Genomic DNA, 26,478 nt, shown 5'->3' with positions numbered 1-26,478 from the left:
TAATAAACACAAAATAGCAACCCAAAAATGAGTAAAAGGAGGAACATCTGTATCACGGCCAGCACTGGGGGGCCAGGAGAAGGGGGAGATTTACAAAACCTCCCCAACGACTCGTCTTTTGGGCACCACAATGTGACTGAATGGAAACTCTCCGTGTAATTAAAATAACATGATTAGGTTTTCTTGAACTGTCGTTGCTGAACGTATACCTCCAAGTGGAAACCTGGCAAGCCGTGAGCTGATGTGCACTGTTAGCATCATGAACTGTCGCCCGATTAACGATTTCGGAGGCCTGCACCTACTGATGTGGACTGGAAACACAACACTCGCTCTGCAGACTCGCAGCACTGTTACCCTGCCAAACTTCAGGTCTGGCATTGTATTCCTTCCGAGAGGTCGGCCCCGTATTTCATATGTGATGGATGAATCCACACCGGACACACGGTCATGGGGTGGAGGGTGTAAATCTCATGAAAAAAAGGGAAGGGGGCTGTAAAGCCTGCAGGGCAACAGCGTGGTCCCCCAGTACAAGCCAGTGTGGGGACTGGAACCAGCCCTCCAGTGCTCCTCGCCAGCTCCCCAGCGCTGGGAGTGCCGGCACATTATTTGTGTTGGGCCACAGAAGAGGAAAAAGGTCGTTAGCAATACTAGACTGAAACATATTTCCAGCCTTAGGTAAGACGGCATTTTGTTGGGGAATTTCCTTGCTCCGGGGCCCATAATGAGGGAAGGAGCGATTCTCTGACAGGCCTTATTCAGCTTCCAAGCGCGAGGCTCTTCCAGACCATAGCAAATCTAGGAGCGAGGCGCAGAGCAATTACAGCGCAGATGCCAGAATGACACGATCCGCTCCCCGTGCGAGCGCAGGGAGGTAGGCAGTCTCCACATTCGGCGTCCTCCCAGGAAGCAAATTCCTGCCTTTACACACCCAGAACTGATTTCTTTCAGATGAGCAAGCTGCCTGCTCCAGCCCAAAGAGCGGTGCGTCCGCACGATGCTGAGGACTCACCTCCAGGACGAGCTCCCTGCTGCATTCAGCACAGGGGTGCTCCCGTGTACTTCAGAAAGTGGCAGGGCTGAAATGAGTTCTGACACACCTGAACGATGCGCTTCAATTGCTGACAGCTTCTGGTTAATTGCAATCAGAAAGTGATAATGTGATACAACTTCATTAACCAAAGAAGTATGGACGCTTGCTTCCAAGCTACAGAAACAAGCCAACCAGGAGAAAATGAGCATAAAATAATAACGATTAAAATAATAAAGAGCAAACAGAAGAACTGAAAAGCAACAGTGGTTTCTAAGGTCATGAATGATAACTGCAGGGGATCATCTGGACATTTCTCCTCAGTCTTGCCAGCATGAGGCAACGCTGGCTGTAGCTGAGAAAGCTGATATTCATATTGTATTTATCCCCCTCTCTGAATGCAAACACATGTTCGCTCTTTGCAATAAAGATGTGCAACACGTGCGCTGGGCAGGTAAAGAAACCTTAAAAGCTAACCTGTTGGTTGTAGACGTGTAAGTGACTATGCAGCAAGCCTTCCTAAGGCAACAGGACTGGAAGGGAGGGAGGACATGGGGCAAATAAACAAAATAAAAAAAACTTAGAAGGCAAGAAAAAGCTCAGTGCAATCCAGCAAGAGAAGTTCTTTACAAGGGTAATTTATGTGTTTTTTTTCCTAATTCAACTATTATTATTTTGGACTATTCCAGAGATTCAAAGAGTGATGAGGGTTGTTTTTTTTTGTTAAGTAATTAATTAATTTTTTTAAACTCCAATACAGACAGCATTTGCCTCTGTAATTGTGCCAACTGAAGAAAGTCCATCATGTATTAACCATACTCCAACCTCCAACAGAAATATTCCCCATCTTGTGAAGTAAAGTGAGATGTGGGAGTCCTTGACCTTCTAAGTAATTAAGGGAAACAGAGACATACTTGTTTTTATTAGAGAGACACTAAACTATTTGAAAATAATTTGAATAGCTGGAGAATTAGTGTATTTGCCTGTTCATGAGTAGTGCAGATAGTTTAGAGTTCTCTTGGGGGCAACACATCGTAATGAATATCTGCTATTCATATTTAATGCAATCTGCCAAAGAGTGCTTTTGGGAGGACTTTCTGTGTCAATATAATGATTAACAACAGAACTGGAAAAGCAAATGAATTCCTGCAACGGGTGGGGCTGGCAAAAATATCTTGCAGTACTACACCAGGAACACTGGATTTGACTGTACTTTTAATGATACCAGTGGAAAATCCATTTCCCAAGTTAAAAAAAAAAAAAAAGCAAGCAATGTTTAAGTTGTAGTTCAAGTGGTAAATAACCAGCAGTAATGGAAGGCAAAACAAAACAATTCCAGCAGAAAACAATGCTGAAAACCACAATCTGCCTAGCCTATGTCTGAAAAGCCTCAGATGCAAAACCAGCTATTAAATAAAAAAATAGTATTTACATAGCACCACAGCACTATCCAAAAAGTAATGTCATAGCAAGCTCTTTGTCTACCTTTTCCAGATTCTCAGGTGATCTTACTTTCCATATGTTTTCTCTAACCTAAAAGACTTACATAAAAAAAAAAAAAGAACAGAAAGTCCTTTATTCTTTCTTTACAATGCACTTTTAAAACACCCCAGACTAGAAAGCATGGAAAAGTTTGGCCAAAATACAAGTGACTTTAGTACTGACTTTTCTCCTTGATATCCCAATAGCCCTCTAAATAACACATTCCAATTTTTTTACTATGTTTATTTTTTAATGCTATCTGGATGAAGCAATCTTAATAGGTTTATATCAGTTCTAGGACATCCCTGTACCATGCTCACCGCCGTCCCCTGTCCCCTTACCAAGCTACTCCTGCTCCTTGCCCCTCGCAAGCAATGAAGGCAGCACACGAGGACCCAAAGGCTCACGGGGGCAGCCTACAGACCAGAAGGTGTTGGGGACCAGAGGCAGAAGACAGGCTTGTTCCCACTGAATGCCACGGGCTACGTGCATCACCCAACACCAGCAAGATGCTCAATTCAAGCAGAAGGAGAACAACGGCCAAAGTGTTTTATTATTTAGTGGCTCCCACAGTGTCTGCTGCCCAGGACTTGCTTTAATTTCGTCCTGGGCACACTTGGGGGTTATGTAAATTACAGCATTAGCTCAGATTAATTTTTTTCCTCTCCATGCCAAGGTCTCCCAGCTCACACCAACTGTCTTTTAAATAGGTTGAGTGCAGGCTGGTGGCATTCACTGAGACAGACAGGCGTCTGAGTGACAGCAGCTCATTTCCTCCCAAATCCAGTCCTCCCTGTAGCTCCAGCACTGCTCCAATCTGTGGTTGTCTTCAACTGTGTTAAACTAGTACAATCTGACCATTTTGGCAAAGAAATATTACAGAAATGGATTTTACAAGACGCTTTACCAATGGAGCAAGTGGATCCATCTGTGCTGAGGTTCGCCTGTAAAGCTGCAGTGCTGCTGCTTGCTTTGTGGCTCCATCAGCTGCGCTATAAAGACAGCATCTTCCTCACTGGCAGATACACCACAATGATCTGCATGGCTTTCACATACCTTTCTCAAATTTCAGGTGTGAGAACAACATACTCCAAACACTGAAGCAGAAAATACTATTTCTAGATAAGCTAAGCCATAATCTCCAGAGACGATCTTTGCTAATTTTTTTAATATAGAAGTGATTCCTCATTATCAATACAACTGCAGAAGCCTGCATGCCATCTGATGTCACGAGTGAAAATGCCAGCTTTGTGCTGTACGGGACAAGTACAGCGCCAGGTAAATCAATCAGAGTTAGAGAAGTAATGATCTTCTTGACCGTGGTCTCTTCTACTTATTCAGTGCTAATGCATAGGTCATGTATGCATAAAAGTAATATTTTTTTCATCTTCTGACCTCTTTAGCACTGTGACCAACCCTCTAATTATTAAGTATTTTGCACTATGTATCTCAGTATAAAAACAGAAGTCAAGTCACAGGGCACGGAGGTAACACCACTATTAACATCAATGAAACTAAATCACTCTGCCTCAAACTCCTGCTCTAAGTTCTCCGTGCTCACATAATTAATACATCTCATATGCCGTTGTCTGTTGAACTGGAGATACCTACTTCAGCTGTAGATTAAGATAACCTTGTATCATGTTGCATTACACTATCTGGCATAATGGAAAGTCGAAAATAAAGACAGTAAAATACGACAGAACAATAATATGAAAGCTTAAATGATTGTAACTTTGGGAAAAAAGCTGTTGAAAAAAGCTGCATTGTTTAAAAAATATTAGAAAGACTTTTATAGCACTCCTATAGCATGAGATTATTTCAATTGGATTTTGCACAAATGGAAAGAATGCGAAAGATAAAAAATGCAACAACCTAAAGCATATATGGTGCATATTTTTGGCCAAATTTTGATTTTTTTTCAGGCATTTGCAAGTGAGATCTATATTTTTCAACTATCCATATGAGTTCTGATGTTAGCAGAGGCCAGTCATACTGACCTCTGCCCATTGGGTGGATTTATTGTAAAAGGCCAAAAAAAAAAAATCCTCATAATGCCCACAATGAAAAAGAAAGACATAATCCAAAGCTCAACCTGCTTGCTTCCACTAATTGGTCTCTATAATTCTAGTGACATTAACCCTAAACTTATGAATCAGAAGTCTACAGAACTGGAAACAAAAGAGGTTGTTGCTACCAAAGGTAAGCAAACAGAATAACAAAGACCAGAAGAGTCATCCTGCAGGGGACTGTGTCTGAGAAAGAGTTCTCATGCCAGTCACCTTCCTGGGTATCTCGTAATTTTAGCTCGTATTTCCAAACACTACTGCCTTGAGTTATGCACAACCGCTGCCAGACTGCTGTGCTCAGTCAGCAGAGGAAGACCCAAAAATTCAGTATTAGCTACTTATTTTGTGTATCAACAGAAATTCATACTTGGTACTATTTACCCTATCTTCCCCCCCAAGTCTGAGCATTAACTGATTTATTTATTAGTAACTCATCTGACACTCAGTCTTAATTCCACGTGAACAACTCATACATGTAGATAAGAAAAAACACATACTAACCATTTATCAGTGTACATTTAAAAAAAAAAAAAGTTCCCATTAACTGATAATACTATTTCTGCAAAAAGTGAGTCTTCTTTCAGTATCAGGGGATAAATTCAGGATGGTATTCTGAAAAGTATCTAAGAATTTCTGAAAGGATTGGAAAGCCAATGTTATTTGTAGACCTAGCTTAAGACATTTTGTTTTTCCGTCTCCAATAAAAACACTTGGCACAATAAAGCAGGGCAAACACAGGCCTGACCTGATATACCTATTCTCGCATGTGAATGCATGAAAATTGCTTGCATTAGCTGGAGAAAACAAAAACAAACACCCACAAGCACAAACACACCTTCAAGACTGCCCAGGCTTCAACTATACACATGTGCCAACACAGCCAGAATTTGTATTTAGGCAGCACAAAACCCACAACTTCACTCTTAAGAAGCTTTTTTCTTCCCCATTCACATTTGGGGATCTAACTTCACGCACTTTCTATTGACTACTTCTGTAACAAGTCACCTTCACCTTCCGTAGGAAGCACAGTTCTGCAAGATCACTGTTCAGCCAAGATCTTTCATTCTGAACAATCACAGTAATGCATTTAGACAAACAACTTCACAACTGACCTGCAAAGCTGTATACACTCTGGTTTTCCTCACGCGAGTCATACATTCCTGGAGATCTTCGCGGTGGATGTCTATGAGTCTATGACTACTTACAGAGTTTATATACTTGGCACGACTTTGGAGCCAATTAAGCACATATAAAACTGAGTCCAAGCAAAAAATGAGTGTTCAAAGTGATGAAAACAAACATGCCCAGCTGATACACTCAGGAGTGCTGAAAATGTGAGCTGGCTGCATGTGAAACACAGCCACAAACTCAAGTTCTGCAGCCATGGGCAGCTGCTAGCTGTCCACTGGGCTGCCACACAACTGAGCTCTTCAGAAGCTACCCAGGAAGAAAGCAGTTACTAACTAAACAAAACAAAAGCAGTAGTAATTATAGTGCAACTTAAGGGAATTCTGTACTGAGGAATCATTACCGTTAATAAAACACACAATGGCTAATTTTGTGAAGTTTCTTTAAACACAGCGTGAGCTTCTGCAGATAACGCAGCAATGCAGGATATGGCAAAATCCACAGCAGGTTTTATCACCCTTGGTTTCCACAGCTTCGGTATGTCATACAGTTGCATGTTTATTTTCTCAAAAACAGGATTAAGTGAAAATGGTATTTTCAAAACAAATGCATGCTCATTGCCCAAGTCAAATAAACCACAAATGGGCAACTGCAATTACTCTTAGGCCGATTTCAGAACAAACAAGATCAGGCTTTGTTAAAGGAAAAAAAACAAAGGCTAATAAAAGCTATTAACGGCAAGCACTTACTTGCAGGTGATGGGGTGCTGCATCCGCTCGTTGGTGGGTGGCTCTGGAGTCCATGAAGGGAAGGTAGCGACAGTCCGCCGATGACCGGAGGGAACAGTAACGGGTATGGCGCTGCTGGGTAGTGAGTCATATGTCCATTCACTGCCGGTACTGGACATGTGCGGCTGCTGGTTGTCATGTTAGTGCCTCACAGTGTGTAAATATTACGTTGCATCACTCCAGGCCAGCAAACAGGTACTTGAACTTGGGAACGGAGGGGGCTGTCCGGCCTGCAGGTATGGCTTGAGCTGGACGGCACGACGATGAAGAGGTAGCTCACTAGATCAGGCCCGTCCTGCGCTTCATTGCTGCTTCCTGCTGCTCTTACTTCCAGGACATCCTTGCTCTGAAGACTGTGCACAAAACGTCTTCTTACTCTGAGCCCACAGTTTGGTTGTTAATGCAAATTTTTTGCTGGGCGGACAGTTGCTCTCTACAGATGCATACTGATACAGCCTGTGAGAAAAGAAAACAACATATTGATTATAATATGTACTCTATACATATACATGCACAGAAAAGTCTTTTACCCCCCTCTGCTTCTTTTGTTAAGTGATTACCTATTTACTAATGTCCTACAAAATCATCTTGATGGTTACTGGGGGGTAAAATTCTCATTATACTGAAGCTAATAGCAGAACACCCATCCTTGCCCAGCGTCTTACATTAGAAGCAATTTCTGGTCAGATGCAATCTTGTTTTGGGAACTGTCAGTTTTAAAGCTTATGCATCAATAAATACCTGAAATATCGATACTGGAGGAGAAAACAACTTCTAAAAAAAAATTCCCAGGTACATGAAAGCTTTCAGCTTCTCCATAAAAGTTACAAAACTAATTACACCGAGGAAGCTCTGTGCTCTGCTTCAATGTCATGTCTCAGCTGTGACATTAGGAACTGCTTCTGAAGGTGATTTGGTATTAGGTTATTAAAATACTAATTGGTTTACCAATGATTGATCTCGCAAAGGTTAGTTAGTTTATCTTATTATCACTTCAGAGATCTCACTGGTCGTTCACTCTGTTTAGCGGTGGATAGACTGCCTCTATCACCAAATAAATAAATAAAATTGATTCTCCAGCAATGTCCCCTTTTCTCCTCTTAATGATTTTCATGGCCCCTTTGTTGCCTCACTTCCCCATACCTCCTGTCAAACGTTCTGTGCTTTACTTCTGTCAAAGCCTGAATCAAGTACTCAAAACCTACATCACCTCATCAGTGGTGGTGGGCCATGAAGCTATGTGTACCATCCTCCCATTCACTTCAGTGCTTTTCTTCTGTAACTTATGTTTACAAGGCAAAATTGATAATCCTGTGTGTCACACTCCTCTTTTCTCACAACTTAGGGTACTGGGGAAAACCCACAATTTCAGAAAGTTGGTTGACTGCCTCTCACTCGAGGTAAACATGCAAAAAACCTGCCAAAACCTTCTGGCTGATGGCTTTTTTTTTTTTCTTTTTCATTTTTCCAGACTCTGCTCTGGAAGAAAACCCCAGAACACGTGTTATCTCATAAGCAGAGTGAGTGAGTGACCTGCCAGCAACACACCGTTCCCGTGCATTGCTCCTCTTGCACTCATGAACACTATCTTCAAAGTCATCCTGAACTGCAATACCTTCTTGGGGCTTCATCTGAAGGGCTGGACCCTACTGAGGGGTCCTCATTTTCTCAGTCACTTGAATGAGAACCTCAAGCTGAGAACGGGGCACTTCTTGAGCTATTTCAAACAGTGAAATTTGCTCCACCATAGCTATTTATTTTTTCATACAGCAAATGGCTGGTCTTTTCAGAAACAATCAGTCCTGATGGTGGCCTGAGAGCTACTGGAAACACTGCAACACCACCGTATTGTGACCACTGCTCCTTGACTTCTTTTTGCAATGCTCCAGTCAAAAGTCAGCAAGCGTTGCTTTTGGCTTGTGATCATTCCCCTGCGTCATGGCAGGGGTCCCCAGGTTCTCCCAACTCGCACTGTTGGGGGAAGACAGCAGGAGCCACATGAGCTTTACTACCCAAAACTGAGGCAGTCTAGGGCTGCCGAAAGGCTGCTTTCTGAGAGAAGGTGTTACATCCTTACAGCTGCTATGGTGAGCGAACAGGAGCAAAATCCAACTCATAAATGGTATTTCATTCATGGTTCTTAGAAATTATAGCCTAAAACACAAGGCAAGATGACTTTGGAGTGTGAAAGTAAAGGTACAGAAGTGAAATGACTCGTCAAGGTCACGAAGCAAACGCAATTCCAGTGGAGGGGAGCTGCGGCAGCAGTGCTTACTATCCCTGCTGCTGCTCAGCCCACCAGTTGTCAGTACGAATTCAAATGAGCAAGTTTTTTTTTTTAAAAAAAAAAAAAAGAAGAAGAAGAAACACGGATGCATATGTTTGCCTGTCACAGAAGAGTGGAGTGTTTCTGCTCTGTGAGGAATACCAGCAAAGGTTACCAGCTGTGCATGTTTGCAGACAGCAATTTGCGCTGAGTACAGCCTGCTTGGGGATAACAGGAATGTAGTTGTAAGTATTTGATAACTGTGTAAATTATGCACAAAATACCTTTAATGCTAACGGAGGGAGACGTGCGCAGAGATGAGATGTGGTGGTGCACACCGAGTCAGCAGGGAGGAGCTGTGTGCCACCGTGGTCTCAAGGAGCAACGCGCCTGGAGGTGGCTGGAATCAGACCTGCAGGGGAAGCCTCAACAGCCAAAACGCGGCCACTTGCTAACACAAAGCGGGGTGGGCCACCACAGGTAGCTTTCTGCGTCACCCAGCTAAAGCTTTATGAAACTTCAGAGACAGGGAAAGAGAAGTATCAAAGGCACATGCCAGGAGCGGATGTTTTCTAACAGCTGGCAAAAATATGACACTTCCACGCATTCGCAAGAACACGAAGGGGGGAAGGATGCAGATCAAAGCCAGCCCCAAAGTCTAGGCGCTAAATTAATCACAGATCAACGTCACCTATTTTTAAATTGCGTAGGCCTTTAGAACTAAAATTTGTTTTACAAAACTATCTACTACTCCCACTTACGTCTCCATTAGCCACAAGAACGCAGAGCTCAGCATAAATTACCCAAACGCATCCGACGCTGCGGTTCGGGGAATTGTGGTGTTTAAGCAGTGAGTGCACAACAGAAGCAGCTCCTCCAGGACAGGGAGGAACAAGGGCACTCAGGAAACTGTCCTGACGCTTCCTCACAGCTGGAGGAACATATTTTGGGATGTACCTGGTGATCAAAAAACGCAGCAAGTCCTATACGCAAGTCCATATGACTACGTAATGGTATCAAACGAGACATTAATCGTGTCGTTCTGCAGAAAGGTGTGCAGGACACAAAGCCTCAGACCTCGTTCCTTTGCTTTTCTCTCACAATAAAGACAGAAAGTGAATACCATGTAAAAGGTGCAGTACTCTACACAGCGTATCCTTCAACTCCGAGAAGTGTTCCTCAGCGGCAGCAGGATGTTATAAATGCTCCTGTGGCCAAACACCTACGAGGTGGCCAAAGTGGAAACCACAGACAGACAGGAGCCTATGCTCCAGTAACGCACCTCATCCAAACAGGCAGCTATTCTCTGCCTCCCAAGGGATTTCAGGTTACTGTCTCTGCTAACAGAGGTGACAGACCGATCACCACAGCAGAGGACACCATGAAGTAGAAACTGCTAAAACACAGGAAACCCACAGAGCAGCTGCACCCATCTGTGCCAGTTCCGTGACACTGAAGAAAACCCTGAAGAACCCAAGGCAAGACTTGTTCATATCCCTGGATTCATGTGCTCACTCCTCACGGCTTGCTGCTGAAGGTCCTAGCATTTGACACCAGCCATCCTCACGGTCTGCAGAGGGTTTCAGGGTGAGAACATCTCTTTTCCTCAGCTAAACCAGTGCCAGAGCACAGGACACTGTAAGACACTGGATCTGGAGAATCCACCCAGTACATGAAACAATCCTCTTCCACCAAGCCTCATCCTAAGCGACTGATCGTGAGTACAAGGGTCACACGGTCAGCCCCTCGTATGAACAGTACGTGGAGAAGGATCACACGGAAAAGTTTCTTTGAAGGCAAACCAAAAGATGATTGCGTTGTACACCATGCCGCATTGAACAGCCGCCAGTGACTCTTCTTTGGCAGCACATATGCCTCCTTTTGGGTTTTTACAGGCCTTTTATTGACTTGACTTCAGCGATAAAGCAGATGGCCACAGGGGAAGGAGGCTACAGTAGCTCCAGTGCAGAGCAGACAGCAGATTTATCAGCTGCAGTTAATGCAGCAGGTGTACCTGTCTCTTCCACATTTCTTCTCGGTGTTTGTGCAGCTGAGCAGTTTAAAACCACAAATTTCCACTTATAAGCTCCAAATTTTACAGGAGATACTGCGGCCCAACTTTTATTTTCCTTGTGATTTCCCATGCATTTTGCACAAGCTTTGCTAGAGCAAAGAGTTTTGCTTTCTACACATCTGTCAGTTCTCCTAAAATACATTAGATGAATCAATCCCCATTCAATATATTGTCACTGAGCTTCCATTTAGTAACAGTATTTGGTGTTGCTATTCTAACATACTTCATTGTGCCAAATTTTGCACTTACAAGAGGTTTTACTTTATGAATTAAGGTCCTTTTCCTGTTACAGGTGACGCTGATGCTATCAGCAGCTGGACAGACAAGAGGCCAAGCCAGGGGGCTTGGTGACAGCCATGTGCCCCTGGCAAGGTCATGCTCTGTCCTTCACCTGCCAACACCAGCCCACCTCCACGTCCATCTTCCACCAGCCTCGTTGCCCACAGCAGGGAGTTAAGCTGTAATGCAGCTGAAGCAGGATTTTTGCGTTTTCCCCCCTTCCTTCTGAATGGGGTCGGTTGAGCCCTACCTGCAGTGATTTTGAGCACCCAGCGATCCTTAAGCTAAATCCACCACCCAGACACCCTTCCAACAGAGGGAACCAGTGCTGCTCCTCCCTTACAGCTGCAGGACGAGGGCACAAATACACCAGGGGCACGTCCCGGACACTTGGATGTGCTATACAGGGAGCCTGCATGCTGCAGACAGCCCGGCCAGCCGCAGCATGGAGCTCAGCACCGGGCAATTTGCTGCTCTACGCCCAGCCGTCAGTGGCGTAGACGTCCCTGAAGTTTCCAGGGTCACGGAGGAAGTCTCTTAAGTTCACTTCCCATTTTCTTGCCAGCGCCAAAATCCACCCCCCTCTTAAATCTTCGGCGAAGTCCTAAAACAGGAACCCGCGAGGGCAGGCTGGCCAGTACGCAGGGAGAGGCGAGCTGCTCCTCTCCCAGCAGCAGAAACAGCTCCAGAGGAGCTTTGCCTGAAAAAACCCTCAGCGGTATTTTGCATCTTTTCCCAAGAGACAGAGTTGACCGAGTCCTTACTTATTCTGCAGTTTTGGGACATATCCTAGTGGTGTTTTCACAACAAGGCGAGGACTAACAGCTCCGAGAGCCCTTACTGTATCTAAGGCAGGGTTTGGAGTTTGTACTGAAATCCCCGATTATGCACACGCTTCCTATTGTGCTAGCTGATGGCGTTGCAGCGGGTAGTGAATAATTCAGCAGATTTAGCCAGAGCCGAGTGTAAATCAGTCAGATACAGCGAGACGGCCGCCGTGCTGCCTTGCAGCTACCAAAAAAACGTGTGGAAACTTTCCTGGGCAGAGCAGCGCCTTGCTTGCCACAGGTCGCCGCCAGCCGCGCGTTTTGCCTTCTTGGCTCTCCGAAGAGATTTAATTAAACAATAAACCAGCTCCAGTGGCAGAAGTAAAAAAGCCTTTGGAGTGTTATGTTTCCTTTATTAGCATAGTGATGTGAAACTAAACAGAAAAAGCAATCTAATAACAAACATTCCTTTGAGAACTGCTCCGGGAGCAAAAGGACATCCACTTATTGTTCAGCCCGTCCCATTGGTCCATATAGGGCCATAAAGGTACAATAGGAGGAAACAGGAAACAGACTGGCACATCTGCATTATCTTATTAGGGGCTAATGGATATCTGAGAGGAACATGCATCTGATTCTGAATAGTCTGTACCAATCTCCGAAGCAATTACTCTTAATTAGTGGATTCTGTTTATAGATGGAACTTAGTGTACCCTTCTGTATCAAAGAGATGCAGGCATCTGGAGGGAGATATGGGTTTCTTAAAGGGAAAGCACTGCGGCACGGCGCGAGGGGGTGGTTGTTTTGTTTGGGTTTTGGCAAATAAAAGCGCTCTGAAGCATAACATATTCTACTGTATTATTAATCAAAAGAGCATGCCAGCTTGGAAGAAAAAAAAAAAAAAAAAGACCATACTGTTAATCTCAAACTCGGAAAGTAAACACAGAAAGCTAATACTTGCATATGAATTATATGACAAAAACCACTTTGATGATAAGCAAATAAACAACCGAGCCCTAAAATTTTCGACCGATGGCCAAAAAGTTTAAAATAGCAGCTTAAGTCAGAAGAACAACATCTGCATTTTGTATCTGCCAAGTCTGCAGCCAAAAAAAGTAAACCACTCTATATGACCAGATGCATGAATAAAAAAGAAAAAGGCATGAAACACAACTTCAAAGTCAGCGTACCGAGCAGCAGAGCCGCGGCTCCTACAGCCCCACTTGTCAGATATTTCCAGCTATAGGTGCAAGACCTATGGGGGAGGGAAGATAAGTTTTAGCAAAAGGAGAACGCTATTATTAGGACACTTTTCCTGCATCTTGGTATGTACGAGGGCTGTCTGTCTGCTGGGCAACTGCGAATGCCTTTTTGTCATAAAACTGACACTTGCAAAATGGGTTTCTGCTTTATTTGTTTTTTCCTGACTGCGATTGTAAGGAGATAAATAACATAATTAATGCAATTGTTGTTTATTTGAAAATCCTATGGGGGGAGTATAAGAAGGGGAGAAAAAAAGAAAGCTGCTTTTTCCCTAAGCAGCCCTGCTTCGTATCGCCTGCACTGCAGACACACACTGATGTAAACCCTGAAAAAAGGGAATCTAAATCTGAAAGGGGGGAAAAAAGTAAGAGACACAATGACACCCATTTATTTACCCACCACACAACAGTACCCTGCTGTGCCAGCTATTGATTTTAGTGGAGCTGGGAGTCCGTGTTGGGGAGCAGCAGCTGTGAGTGCATAGCCTGAATCCTCATATGGGAACAATACTCCATAAGCAGGATAACCTATTTCAGCCAACCTTCGTGTATAACACACAGCAGTAAAAACACACACAGCTTACATCTTGAGATCTGGAAGGCGCTATGGTTATTTTTTCACACAGGTCCGGGGCAGTTATTAATTTATTTGTGCTAGCACAATGCTAGCATAATGAAGAGATGTGAAGGATTGAAAATCCAGGCTTCTCGTGTCTGTTATTCTACAGAGATGTTAATTCTCTTCCACACTAACCATATTTAAGACCCACCCACTGCATCATGCAATTTCTCTCTCATTTTCTCCTGTTGTTTGCTGTTTTAAAGGGCTGTTTGCAACCGAGGGTGGTGTTTTTTTTCCAGAGCTATCTGCATTCCATGTTTCTTTCATTACTCAGCAGTTGCCAAAACTATACTGCGAAGTAAAGATAAATGGTTGGGTCAGGTGGTGGGGTTAACAATTTACTGTGTGTACTGCCCTGAGAGCCAGATATAGTAGAATTGGCTCATGTTTATGTACAGGATGAGAAGTTGATTTCCTGTGCAGTGACTTTCAATCACCTCTATACGGGACTCTCTTGCAGCGTCCCTCTGAGAATTCAAGGAGCTTTGAATACATTTTGTGCTGGCATATAGGATACTCTGCTTTGTAACTAAATGCTTTCCTTACTTATTCTGCCACGTTCAAAAATCCCAATGGACTGTCAAGAGCAGTTCTCTTTTTTTTATTTATGGAAACCAAAAGGAGGGTAACTGAGCTTCCTGCTCCCTTAGTTAAAGTGAGCTTCTATACTGATTTCTCTCCTCAACACAAAGTTATTTCTCAGCACTTAGAAATGCTCATTCAGTGCAATCAAAACTTGGTTTTTGCATTGTCATCTCTGTTAGTCCTTATTATGGTTTTTAAGGACGTGAAATGGTAATTTCATATTGAGAGTATGCTAAGTAGGAGTCTACCCATGGGCTACAGTGGTTTAGGAGGCTGAAGACTTTCCAGACCAAACCTGTTTGTTTGTTTTTTTCTCCAGGCTGAACCACACTGACCTGTTTCTGTTCATCCCCCAGCCTGAAGGGAAAACAAACAAACAAAAAAATGCAAACACATCACTTCTTTCAAACACGTATGCAGATGTTCCACAATTTAAGCAGCACAGACTACGCTGGTCATTCACGTCCCACGTAACTGGGAAGTCTGATGTGAAACATTTACCCACCGAGGTGCTATGTCTACTGCTTTAGCCTTGTCCTTTGGACACACTTCTCCAGCAGGTTTCCTTGGTTTCTGCAGTTTCTCCCTACAGTTCTGAAAACCTAGACTGGACTTTCTGACCAAAATCATCCTTCGCTATCCCATCCAGCCAACCAGGTTGTTTGGTCGTTTTGATCCTACCTGGTTCTTTGCAAGGTGATAATCCATGAAGAAGAAAATTGTCATCAGTGGGACCTATACCCTTGGACTTTCCTTTATCAGTCAGTCAAGGCAAAGAAAAAGAACCGCTGGTGGGAAAGGTGAGCTGCAACCAGTGCCAGACTGATAAGATATGGGGGGATCTATATGCCAGCTTAAACCAACAGCACATTTGACTATCTATAAAAGAAAAGTGTCTAAGCTCCAAATAGGACACATTTCCTCTCCAAAAAGAAGGTCTTCCATTGAAGGTCTTCTCCTTAACAGGCAACTCTGGCTACAAGGCACCTCAGGATGGCAACGTGTTGATTCCTGGTCAAAGCAAGGTTGTGTAAGAAAGGCTCTTGGGAAGAGAAGGGAGACCAGGGGAAGATAGACCGAGTAAGCAACTAATGAGGAATACTGAATAAACAAGGAAAAAACATCCTGATGAATATGTTCAGCAATGTCATCCGGTATTATGGGACACAGATGTTTACAAGTATGTCAGTCTCCTCCCAAATGGTGTCAGAGCCAGAAGGACGTGGGGAATGTCTCTAAAGACTCCCAATCACGCTTTATGAATGCCCATCCTGAACTTACAAGCTGATGGGAAACATGTCATGACGACCACTGGCAGAAACAGCACTTACCATCACTGCAACTGCTAAAAAGGCCTTATACTGACTGTTTACAACCTTTAAGAGGCCTCTGAGATCAGTAAGAGGGGTCAAGTGATGTTATTGTTTTGGTGACAGAATGAAGATCCCTCGTAAATGATGGTGGCCTGGGAATCATTAAAAGAATGGAGTGCTTCATCTGCTTAGAAGCTAAAGAGGAAAGCAACTTTGGAGGGCAGCTCCTTGACAGAGAAGTACATCTCTTTGGAAGGCCAGTGCTCTGTGGTTGTGATGACCAGTGCAGGTGAACCGCTGGAAGGACACAGGACAGCGAGATACTTCATTACAGAAGGGCGCAAAGGCAGGCAAGGCTGCGGGTGACAAACTGGTGACAGTAAGTGGCAGATGCTAAAAACAGCGGTGTGGATGGCATTATGCTGTGCTTCGTCCATACATCATGTAGGTGACGTAAAGTCACTGTAGATTAATATTGGTAAGGATCAGGGCAATTGAGATCTCTGACATCTGCTGTTAGTTGTTGTTGGGTGAGTCTTTGCTAGGGAAGTCTGGCCCAGCACAGAAACAAAGTCTATTCCTTCTCTTCGTCCTGAGAAATATCTTCCCAACTCCTGGGAAGTCTTGGTCTTAGCACCATCAGAATAAAGCAAAACTGCACTCCCTCCCTCTTCCTGAGATCAGCCGAGCAGTTGTCTTCTGCATGGGCCCAGGCAGGGTGCCTTTAGTGGCACAGAGAACGGAACCCAGTGGCCGAATGCAGCCAGTCCGGATGCCACGCCACAACTGAAACGTGTCATCGGACTAGCCAATAGCCAATTTCAGGAAGCAGCTCTGGAGCTTTTGCTCAGCTTTGTTTAGTAGCTGGACAACCAGTCAATGCAACGCTCTGAGCACGTGGCCCTTGCTGTGGCACAGACACACTGCCTGGGGATGCACTGACGAAGGGTTTGTGCAGTCGGGGATCTTCCCACACTGAGCAAATCCCACACTGAGCAAAGACACAAAGACTTCAGCATTGTCACTGAGATAAAGAAGGGCACAAAACACTTTAATTTGGAAAATGTGCTGCGGCAGAGGGCTCTGTTTCCATTCAGCACACTTCACTTCACGTGCCACATACGGAAGGATCCTGCAAGGGTCCCCTATATGTACAGCACAAAATTTTGCTACCTCGAGCAATTTAATCTACTGTTACAAGAAGTATGTGGATTCACTCTGAGAAACCTGAAGGAAGATTATGTTAGGAATTTGCCTAAACTTTAAGCTAGGCTTCCCAATCCCCCCAGCAGAGTTAGGAGGAAGAGTTAGGTTAATCTGTTGGCAGATTATTATTTTTTTTTTTGCACTAGAAAGCTAGAATTTCTGCTTCCTCAGAGCCAGACGAGTTCAGATCCTTGCTACACCCCTTTGTCAAGCGGGGATGGTAATCCACATGGAACAAGGGAAAAACAGGGGATTACTGGTTCAAGCACTGGTTGCAAACTTCATCTGTGGGACTAGAAGTGCATCCATCACCTCAGCATCACAGAGGTGCAGACACTGTGCTAACACAAAACAACCTCGCACACATAATTTATCGGCTTTTGTTATATATGGCAAGCCTAACAATACACGCCTGCTGAAAGGTCCTGTAATTCCCCTGAGTTATTAGAGTCTTCGGTCCTGCTTTACCCAGAAAACAACATTTCTGCTGTCTGCTTTGAGCTCCTGAACCCTCGCTCAGTACATATGGCAAATTCCAATACATTCCCAGTAAGGCTCCCCCAGGGTCAGCAGAATATGCCAGAGGGCTGGTGGAGATTATGAACATTTATTTTAAAGCCTCCGTTCTCTGTAGCTCCCTGTCACAGGAGCAATAGGGTAGCAAAATTAGGAACAAGCACAGCCATTAACTAGGAGGGGACCAAGCCATAGGCTGGGTTGCAGGGCAAAAATAGCATTTTTATTGTCAGTATTTTGCATAACAGGGAGCCAATAAGGCAATTGAAAATGCTAATAATACATTGAGATAACACAACACGTGTAAGCACCTTTCGAGTTGTAGTCTGAATCATTTGAAAATGCTGCAAAACCTTATCAGTCAGGTCACAAAGACAGGGGTGCAGTAATCAATCACAGCAGCCACAAAACCACCACGTCTTTCCCACACCCTAACACGTTCAGAAGACCCGCGTGTCCCACAGCTACTCTGAGAGGTGCCGGACAGGTGGATAACGTTACCAGGAAGACCACAGTGAACTATGACCGTACATTTCACTTTCAAAAGGAACCTGACGTGACCAACAAAACTCAAGCAGGCTCGTGTCATGCACGCCTCTGCCAGCCTGCAAAGCAGGACTTCAGACACAATACCAAGGTTTTCTCACAGAATAAGCAAGTGTGTGAATTAATACACAGTAATTGCTCCCATTGAGCCCCCTTCCAAAAGCATCTTCCCACTGATAAATACAAGACAGCTTCCCCCATTTCCACAAGTAAACTAGCCCGAGTTTTGTCACATTTACTGCAGAGGAAAAAGTCACACGCACACTCTCAGGAAAGGAGAGGGGCAATGTGCCACCACGTGAAATTCGGATGTGCCCAAACCTACTGTCATTTTAAAGCCAGTTAGCCATAACCAGCGTAACCTCAACCCAGATCAAACTCTGAATAGGGCAGCCTTTACCCGCTGAACACACTTTGATCATTATTTAGCCAGCAAAGCTGAAAGATTAATGCATTAAAATGATTAATTTTGAAAGCATTCAAGAAAGTAAGCGAGCAACTGCATAATTATGCCATGAGATATCACAGCTGAAGCACGGCACGGGCCCAAATTTCACTACACTTCTTAACCACCAAAAGATAACTTGGTTTTTAGGTCTAAAGGACAGAAGCAGACCTGAAGCTGCCAGTCCCTGCTCCCAGCTTGCTTCCCAAGGGGCCAGCAGGCAGCCAGGTTTCTCACCTCACATTTAAGGGATCTAAATTGTGGCCCTTACTCTCTCCCTGAACAGAGTTGCTGGTCCTCACCAGTAGGTCTAGGCAGGAGGAAATGCATCTCCCAGAACACCCAAAGCTGAAACAGGGGCTGTTCCTCCTGTGAGCCTGGTGAGTGGTGCTTCAGTGCCTGAACCCCAAGGACAGCAGTGTCGCCGTGGGACCCAGCCACAGCCCAAAAGGCCCCACCACAGCAGGCACCATACAAAACACAACTACTGCTGTCAAGGAATGGCAATGGAAATGTCAATGGAAACTGTCCCCACAGAGATCAAGCTTCTGCTGAAAGCACCAAGCGAGCCGGACAAGTTTTAATCATTGAGTCCTTTGCACTCTACGTTAAGGGATTTGCTCCATAAATTCACTGGGAATAAAGTGGTGTGGAGTTGCACACCTTGAATTGCTGTCAGAGGTAAACTCAATCACTGATAGCATCACCTCAGCTGCAGCAGCCCATCCCTCCTATATGCTTACCCCACCGTGAGCCTGCCTCTAATGTACAATGCTAATTTTTACCCTCCTGCAGACCTTGGGCTGCCCTCCCCACCCAGAGCCAGCCACCAGACAGGCACACTTCCCACACCATCTTTGCAGGCTTCCTGGTCATCACTCTCCTCCACTGCAGCAGCTTTCTGCCAGAATGACCTTACCAAGACTCTCCACAAAGATTTTGAGGACAGCAGCACTTCACAAGTCCGGATCTAGCAGCCCAACGTGCTGCAAAGGACACAAAAGAGTCTGAGGAGCTGGACGCCAGGAAGCCTAGCTGGATGCCCAAGGCTGATAAGGCAATCAGATAACCACGCAAATACCAGTGGCCAAGCAGAGCCTATCTTTGAGCTGGGAATGCCAAAGCAGACACGTCCCAATGGGAAGCACTCTCCTAAGAGCACCTGAGGTTTCTACAACAGCTGCATACACTGGGTGAGCAAATAAATTACTCCCTAACCACAGAAAAAGAGTCTTTGTGAGTAAGACAAAGCCTGTCAAAATCCTCTTGTGGCTTTTGTGATTATAACAAATCACTAAGCACTGTACTCCAGTCAGAAATGATGGCTGAAGGTAGATGTTGGTTCAAGCACACCCCTCAGCATGTCCACTGCATCTCAGTTGTCCATTGTATCTGGTCTCGCAGAATACCATATGCCAAAGTAAATCAGAAGCAAGTAGAAAAAAAAAAAACAACAATTTAAGTGTCCTCAAAATGATGAGTAAGCAATGGAACACAATGAAGAGGCCATCTAGTAGAAATAATCTCTCAAGGTAAGTGAGGTTTGTGGTTCTTGAAGATATTTTGCCCATACGGATCCAACGATAAAGTTTTCTGTTTTCCAACTTGGAGTCTGTGACTGGGCAAAAACAGGGGTTGCCCTGCAACACATACCCAAATTTGCAAGGGAGAAGAGAAGGGAGCAGAAGTGCAAGGAAGAACGAAACTACTAGATACAGTCCTTGTCATTTAATGTGATGACCGATATGAAGACTCTCCCTTCATAAATGCAAAGCTCATGCATACCATCAAAGATTCACAGTGACAACGCTCTAGTTAAAATAATTACTTAAAATGAAAAGCAACTGAATTGTCTAGAACACTAAAAAATTCAAGGAGATATTACAAGCAACGTACCTGACTGAATGACTCATGAAAGGCACGTTCCAAGAAAAATGATGTAGAGCTCTAATATACCAAGAGATAGAAGAGAGACTGAGGAAGCTTGAGAAACAGCACCCTCTAAATCATCCCTTTGTAGGAATCGCCACATTTATGAAGTGGGCTAGGTCTCACATTCACGTAACCACTCTGACCCTTTTTTTTTGCCAAAAGACACGTGCTTTAACTTTTAACATTTATTAACCAAAAGAAGAGAGATGCTCCTAAAATAATAATTGGAGGCTACATGCTAAAGAAAACCATAGGATCTCCTCCTTTTAACACATTTTATGGCTACAGTAATATGGCTACGATACCATGAGTCAGCTAAGACGATTTCTTTTTGTGCATGTGTTTGCACAGTAATGATGGGCCTTAAAAGTATTGTCTTCATCACCAGAGCATAAGGGTTTTGCAATGAAGAAATACTTATTTTCCGTACAAAGAGGAAGTAAAAAATACAGCCTCTTAATGTTAGATCTAAGCATCAAAGACCAAATGGCCTAAAAGTAGAATAACAAGAAAATTTGAGAAACGCTACAGTGAGAGCTTAAATTCCAGTCTAGCATTTGATTTAGTGATAATCCTCCAAAAACAGCTCTGCATCTGATAAACACAGGTTCAGGATTCAGTTGTTGACACATGGTAAGGAAATGAAACACATTCTCCCTATATGAAGTTCACATTTTTCTGGGTGAAACAAAGAGCACTTGTAATCCCGTGTCTCTAATGTACCTCTTAAAGTAGTAAAGAGAACTGAAAGTTATCTACATGAAGCAAGATTGTCTGACGTGCTAAAAAGATCTGAATTAAAGAGCTTGACTGCCTCATCCACTGCTAAGCCTTAGAAAAATAAGGAAATCCAATTTAAGATTTATGCAGCAACTCCGTGAACGCAATCCCTTGACATTACAACTCCACTGGACATACCTCACTGCAGAGGTAGGCTACTCACCGAACCTCTTTGGGGCAAGCAAAAGAGAAAACCCTCTACTAGAAATGCACCAAGGTAGAAAGGTGGGTTCACTGGACCATAGCCAACACCAAACAACATTAACGTACCTCTCTTTAAGAGATTCTCCCCGCTTTTAAACAACAGAACTGCTGGAAGGTCTGGCAAGCGGTGATGAAGACGCCCAATCTGAAGAGAACTCCTCGTCATTCAGCCTTACACCACCCCACCAAGGTTATTAGAATGACATGCTTGGAACAATCGAGGGAGCAAGTAATTACGTTACTCAATGGTCCTGAATATTACTGAGTAGCAAAACCCTTAAACAGGAAACTAAATTTTATAATTTAAAACATGCATACACATAAAAGGGGAAAAAATAATCAAGGATAGCCTTTTTCAAAACAACATGCAAAATTACATAGCAACAGCATAAAAGCTTCTGGACAATTTCCTTTCCTTAGCCTCCAATGGATGGTTTATTCCAGAGAGACAACCCTCAGCAGACAAAGCCCACTTGTAAACATAGGAGCACAGGAATTGCTGTACTAGGTCAGATTAATAGTCCATTTAGTTCAGTAACCTCTCATTTGACAGCAGCCAGCATCAGATACTTCGGGGAAAGGATGAAGAAATCTCTAGGAGAGCAATTACAGAAAAACTTTCCCATAAAACTTCTTTCCAACTCCCATCATCTACTGGATGGCTTATGCCCTGTAACAAGAGATTTTTTCCCTGGGCTTTTTGTTTGTTTTTTCTAGACCAAATAATATAAATAATACTCAAGCATTGTGGATATCTTCTGTATCTGCATTCCATATGTTTTTAATCTTTAAAATTGTTAGCCCTAGCAGAATTCAGAGGCGCTGAGTTTCAACATCACCAACGCAGCGCTTAAGATAATATTCCTACTGTGTTTTTAAATAATTCCCATTTCCCCTGGATGATTCTTCGTATCTACAGTATCTAGGGTAGCACAGTAAAAGAGAAGTTTAGGGTATTCATTTTCTTCAGAAGTCTCTGGTTCTTGGTTTTTCCTCAATGCAGTATTCTGCAGTCACTCTTCAGAAGCAGGAGAGAGGCTTTGAGAAGGCAGAAGTGCCTCCAAATTCCCTCTTCCTCCCTCTCCCCCAAATTGTGTTTGGTTTCCTTCAGGACAAGCATTAGTTTCTCTGTCAAATTTACTTGTCTATTCTAATTGCTAGTATACACTTCTTCAAACGTTACCCATCTATTTAACCACTTCCTTAGATTTCAGGGCAAATACTTTTCAGGACAGGAAAAAGAAAAATCAATTCTTGAATAACAAGTCAAGAGTAGCAAGTCATTTCTCTAATTAAGGCATTGACTTTCTTCTGCGATTGCAGTAGAGTTATCTGTGTGGTCACTTCCACGCTAAAACCATAGGTAAATATTAGCAAAGCAACAATTGCATCAATTAATAACAGCAACTGACAGATAAACACTACAAAGAGAATCCCATTAGCTCCCCAGACAAACACCGTGCCAGTTTACAAATGAAGGCACGAGAGGAATAGCACTGCCCTAATCTGCCCCAAAACTATCCACATCTGCATGCAAACACTTGTGCTCTGTAAACACCAAGCCATTACCAGTCTGCTTGCCATCCTCTCCTGGTCTGCAGGAAGCCACTAATGGGGCAGCTCCAGGCGGGCAGGCAGCCCGCCCCGTTGTCCGACCCCTGCTTGGCTTTGTTACCTCATGATTCACCCACGTTGGCTGAAGCCTGTGGGCTGCCTCCGTGATTTTGGAGAAAGCTGAACGTTTGCGATTTTTGTTAATTTATTCACGCATTTTATGTCCATATGTCTTGATTTGCAAGTCAGCTCAAGCATGGAAATGAGAAGAGCATGGGCAAGGATTAGGCTAAATTATCTCAGCAATCACATTGCTTTTGGTAAACTGCCTTTTTTTCAAAGCAAAGCATTTGAAAGTCAAAATAGAAACTCCAAATTTCAAAACTTTTCTGAGAAGTGTGTCAATTCATAGATTTGGATGATGGCAATCCTCCAAACATTATTCCTGCAAATAAGACTAGCATGAGCAAATCATCCTTCTGAAAACACTTGTGACAGAACATTCCAGGAATTTGAAGAGTTCAGTGTGAATATCAGACCTCAAGTTTCCCCAATCTCATTTAATGTTACTTTCTTCCATTTGGATTCATTTATAGAGAGTCAAAAGGCACAGCAGAAACTGCAAGAATCTGGTCATTGCTTGAGATTTGAGCTGAAGGAGGAACTACATGAACAGAAATAATTGATAAAGAACCTGGAAGCCTTAGAAGTATTCCCCTCTTCCCCTACTGCAATTCCTTACAAATAACTTCAGTGTAAAGATGACATTGCAGAGGCAGACAAGAATTGGAATCAGGTCTATACCCAAGGACCAGCTCACATCCGCATGTGATTTGCCCTGCACAAATATTAAAGAGGTAACCACAGAGCTGACAGCACCTGACAAAACACTGTGCAAGGAACCCTCAGCCCAGGTCTCCTGGTGCTCTCCAGGACTGATGGCTCAGATAAGCATTGATGACTATCACCTCTCAGACAGAATGGCGAGGAAAGATCTCAAAACCCTTGTTAGGCAGGCAGTGTGATCTTGTCTTACGTACTAGGCAAGAGGAGCAAAATGGACGTGTTCAGGTTTTTACAAATGTCACCATAATCTTTTTATTATTCACAGGATTTACGTGTTTATGCCACCATCAATAGAGTCAAGGCCTCAAAACAGCAGTATTACATTCTATTGGCAAAGGAAACACGTGAAAAGAAAGTATAAATCAATGCACTACACTGACTCAAAAAGGGACAACCTGTAAGAAGCAAGTTCAGAAATGCCAGAAACACCTTCCACTTCAGAGTAACAGCTAGCCAACTGAAACCTTAAGAGTATGAAAAAAATGAAAAGTGTTGTGACAAGTAATCTAAACAAATGTTAAAAGTGAAGCTTGACAAAGATAAAATATCTGCCAAACATCCAAAACTTAAATGAAACTGCCATTTGGCAATGGCCAAGTAAAACAAGATGTAGTCAGGCAGTTTCTGACAGAACAGTAAGCACATTGTTGAGTTTTCTTATAGACCTCCTTTCTTCACGAGGAAAAAAAAAAAAAAAAGGCACATCAGTATGTAGAAAAGTGCCTCTCAATTTCAGTACACACCTCAGACTTTCAGTATTGACCTGTGAGAGAAGGGAAACAGGGTTTTTGTCCTCCTTGGTTCGTGCTGAGCACTGCGGCGCTGCACAGGCCGGATGGCTCTGAGGGCCAGAGCACCAGGAGATGGGAGGAGGTGACAGGGAAAGTAAAATGGGAAGTCGTCAAATGGGCTTTGGGGAAGTTGTAAACTCATCCGAAACTTTGGGAAGATTTCTGTTTTGATTAAAGCCTGCTCCATTTCAAAGGCTAATTAGCATTTTAAACAAAGGGCCTCTTCGTTACACATTAACCACCTCATCCTTCCAGCAACTGTGCTGAAAGCAGAGCTTACAGCGTGAGCACACATCAGGTCTTCCAATGAACAATAAGGTAACTTTTCCCCATAAATTTTGTTATAATAAAGCAAAATACAGCAGAGGAGTACAAAGCCAAAAACAAAATTAAAAGAAAAAAAAAAAAACAGCAACCAACAAACCCTGCAGGTTTTCTGAACAGCAACTTTCCAGCAGCTAACAGTAAAAGCAGCATATTCCCCACTACAAGCTTCGTTTTAGGATCAAAAGGATAGAGAAATACACACGTTAAATTAGCAGAAGGAATACAAAAGCTCATTAATGGAAACCAATACCCAAAATTACACTTCCAATGTTACAGAGAGACAGCGATGTGCGCTCCTCTATTCATGGCAACAGTTCAGGAAGAGTAACTTCTGAAAGTTGTGTATTTACTTTCAACACAGCTTTTAAAGACGCTCACCCTTCCGTGACTGTTTAATGCAATCTCCTCTATTAATAGCAACTCTTTTACAGCAATTAGCATAAGGATATTAAAACAAACAGGCAGCCACAGGATCACGGCAGCGGCTGACAACCAAACGTAGCTGTGACTGGGTAACAACTTCGGCACATCCTTCTGCTCGTAACGTGGGCAGCTCCCACCTTTCCCTTGGCAGAATGAGGTTAATACAGAGTAGGGAAGCCCGGTAGAAATGCTGCAATCGATGGCTGTGGCTGAGCAGGGGTGTGAGCCCCTGCATGATCCGTGCTCAGAGCAGCAGCCCATGGTCACAGAAAGCGGCCCCATCGGGCCTAGCCCAGCAGGGCCTGCAGGGGAGACCCCATCCCAGCCTTCAGCGCCTGCCCGCAGGGCTCAGCGGCCCCAAAGAGCTGGGGGCTGCTCTCCCCCAGCCTCTACCCACAGCAGAGGCTTGGGCAGACCTCTGAAAACCCACCTGCAGCCATACCACAGGTCCCACGGTAGGCACAGCCGAAAACCTGTCCTGGAGAAGGCTCAGCAGATGTGTAACAAGCTCATCAGGCTTCATGTTACTTCACCGGTGCCTGCCTCAAGCCCCGTTGGATACATGGAAATACCGCCTGTGAAACCCACCTTTTTGGGAACATCTCCTGTGGTGGGCTGGCCACTTGCCTTCAGAGTGCCCCAGGTCCCACAGCTCTGGCAGGGGAGTCAAGCACCTCGTCAGTCCCACCTCACCTGCGTGAGAGCACAGAGCTAACCCGCAGCACCTGGCTGCAATAAGCTCAGCTGTCCGCAGCTGAGAAATAGCACCCAGTCCTCCAAGATGGATTTGAACGAACTTATATACATCCTCAAAAGACACGCTGTTTTGCAAGAGAGAGTTCGCTTCCCCGGATATGAAGAATCCATCACTTCAGCCTCAGCTTAAATCACAGCCATTTGCTCACAAGTGTCCCAAGTGTTCCTCTGCAGACTAGTCACAGTTGCACTGCATTTTAATTAATTGTACACATGAGAACTGAGTTTTATACAAATCCACTTAGGCAGTTTTCAGCCAGGAACAGCCTTTAGTCAGGCTTTAGAAGAAGCCTGGCGATTTTCTATTATAAATACAGGTCACAACAACTTGAAGAAAGTCTGAATGTTTTATGCTTTGTTTACAGGATGGAAATACTTTACATTTTGCTGTGGCAAACATGGTTGTGGGTTTAAAAAAACGTATTTATTTTAAAATGTAATTGTTGATTTAATATTTATTTTAAACCTACCAACCAACAAAACTTTATTT

General features: G+C 43.8%; 1 protein-coding gene across 6 annotated transcripts in view; it reads right to left on the bottom strand.

Annotated features, from left to right (window-relative positions):
• Positions 1 to 26,478, bottom strand: part of RARB (retinoic acid receptor beta) — a 320,997-nt gene that overhangs the window by 180,838 nt on the left and 113,681 nt on the right. For 4 of the 6 annotated variants that reach the window (XM_068674399.1, XM_068674398.1, XM_068674400.1 and 1 more), the window contains one exon: positions 6,456 to 6,950. In XM_068674399.1, coding sequence (XP_068530500.1) covers positions 6,456 to 6,633 — 178 coding nt within the window. In that variant the 5' untranslated portion in view covers positions 6,634 to 6,950. Of the gene's footprint in view, positions 1 to 6,455; positions 6,951 to 25,662; positions 25,793 to 25,820; positions 25,963 to 26,478 lie in introns of those variants that run through there. The other 2 variants (XM_068674401.1, XM_068674402.1) reach the window with 2 other exon arrangements.

This window comes from Anas acuta, chromosome 2, assembly GCF_963932015.1.
Source record: "Anas acuta chromosome 2, bAnaAcu1.1, whole genome shotgun sequence".
Classification (NCBI taxonomy): Eukaryota; Metazoa; Chordata; class Aves; order Anseriformes; family Anatidae; genus Anas; species Anas acuta.
This window is presented reverse-complemented; position numbering and strand designations above follow the sequence as displayed.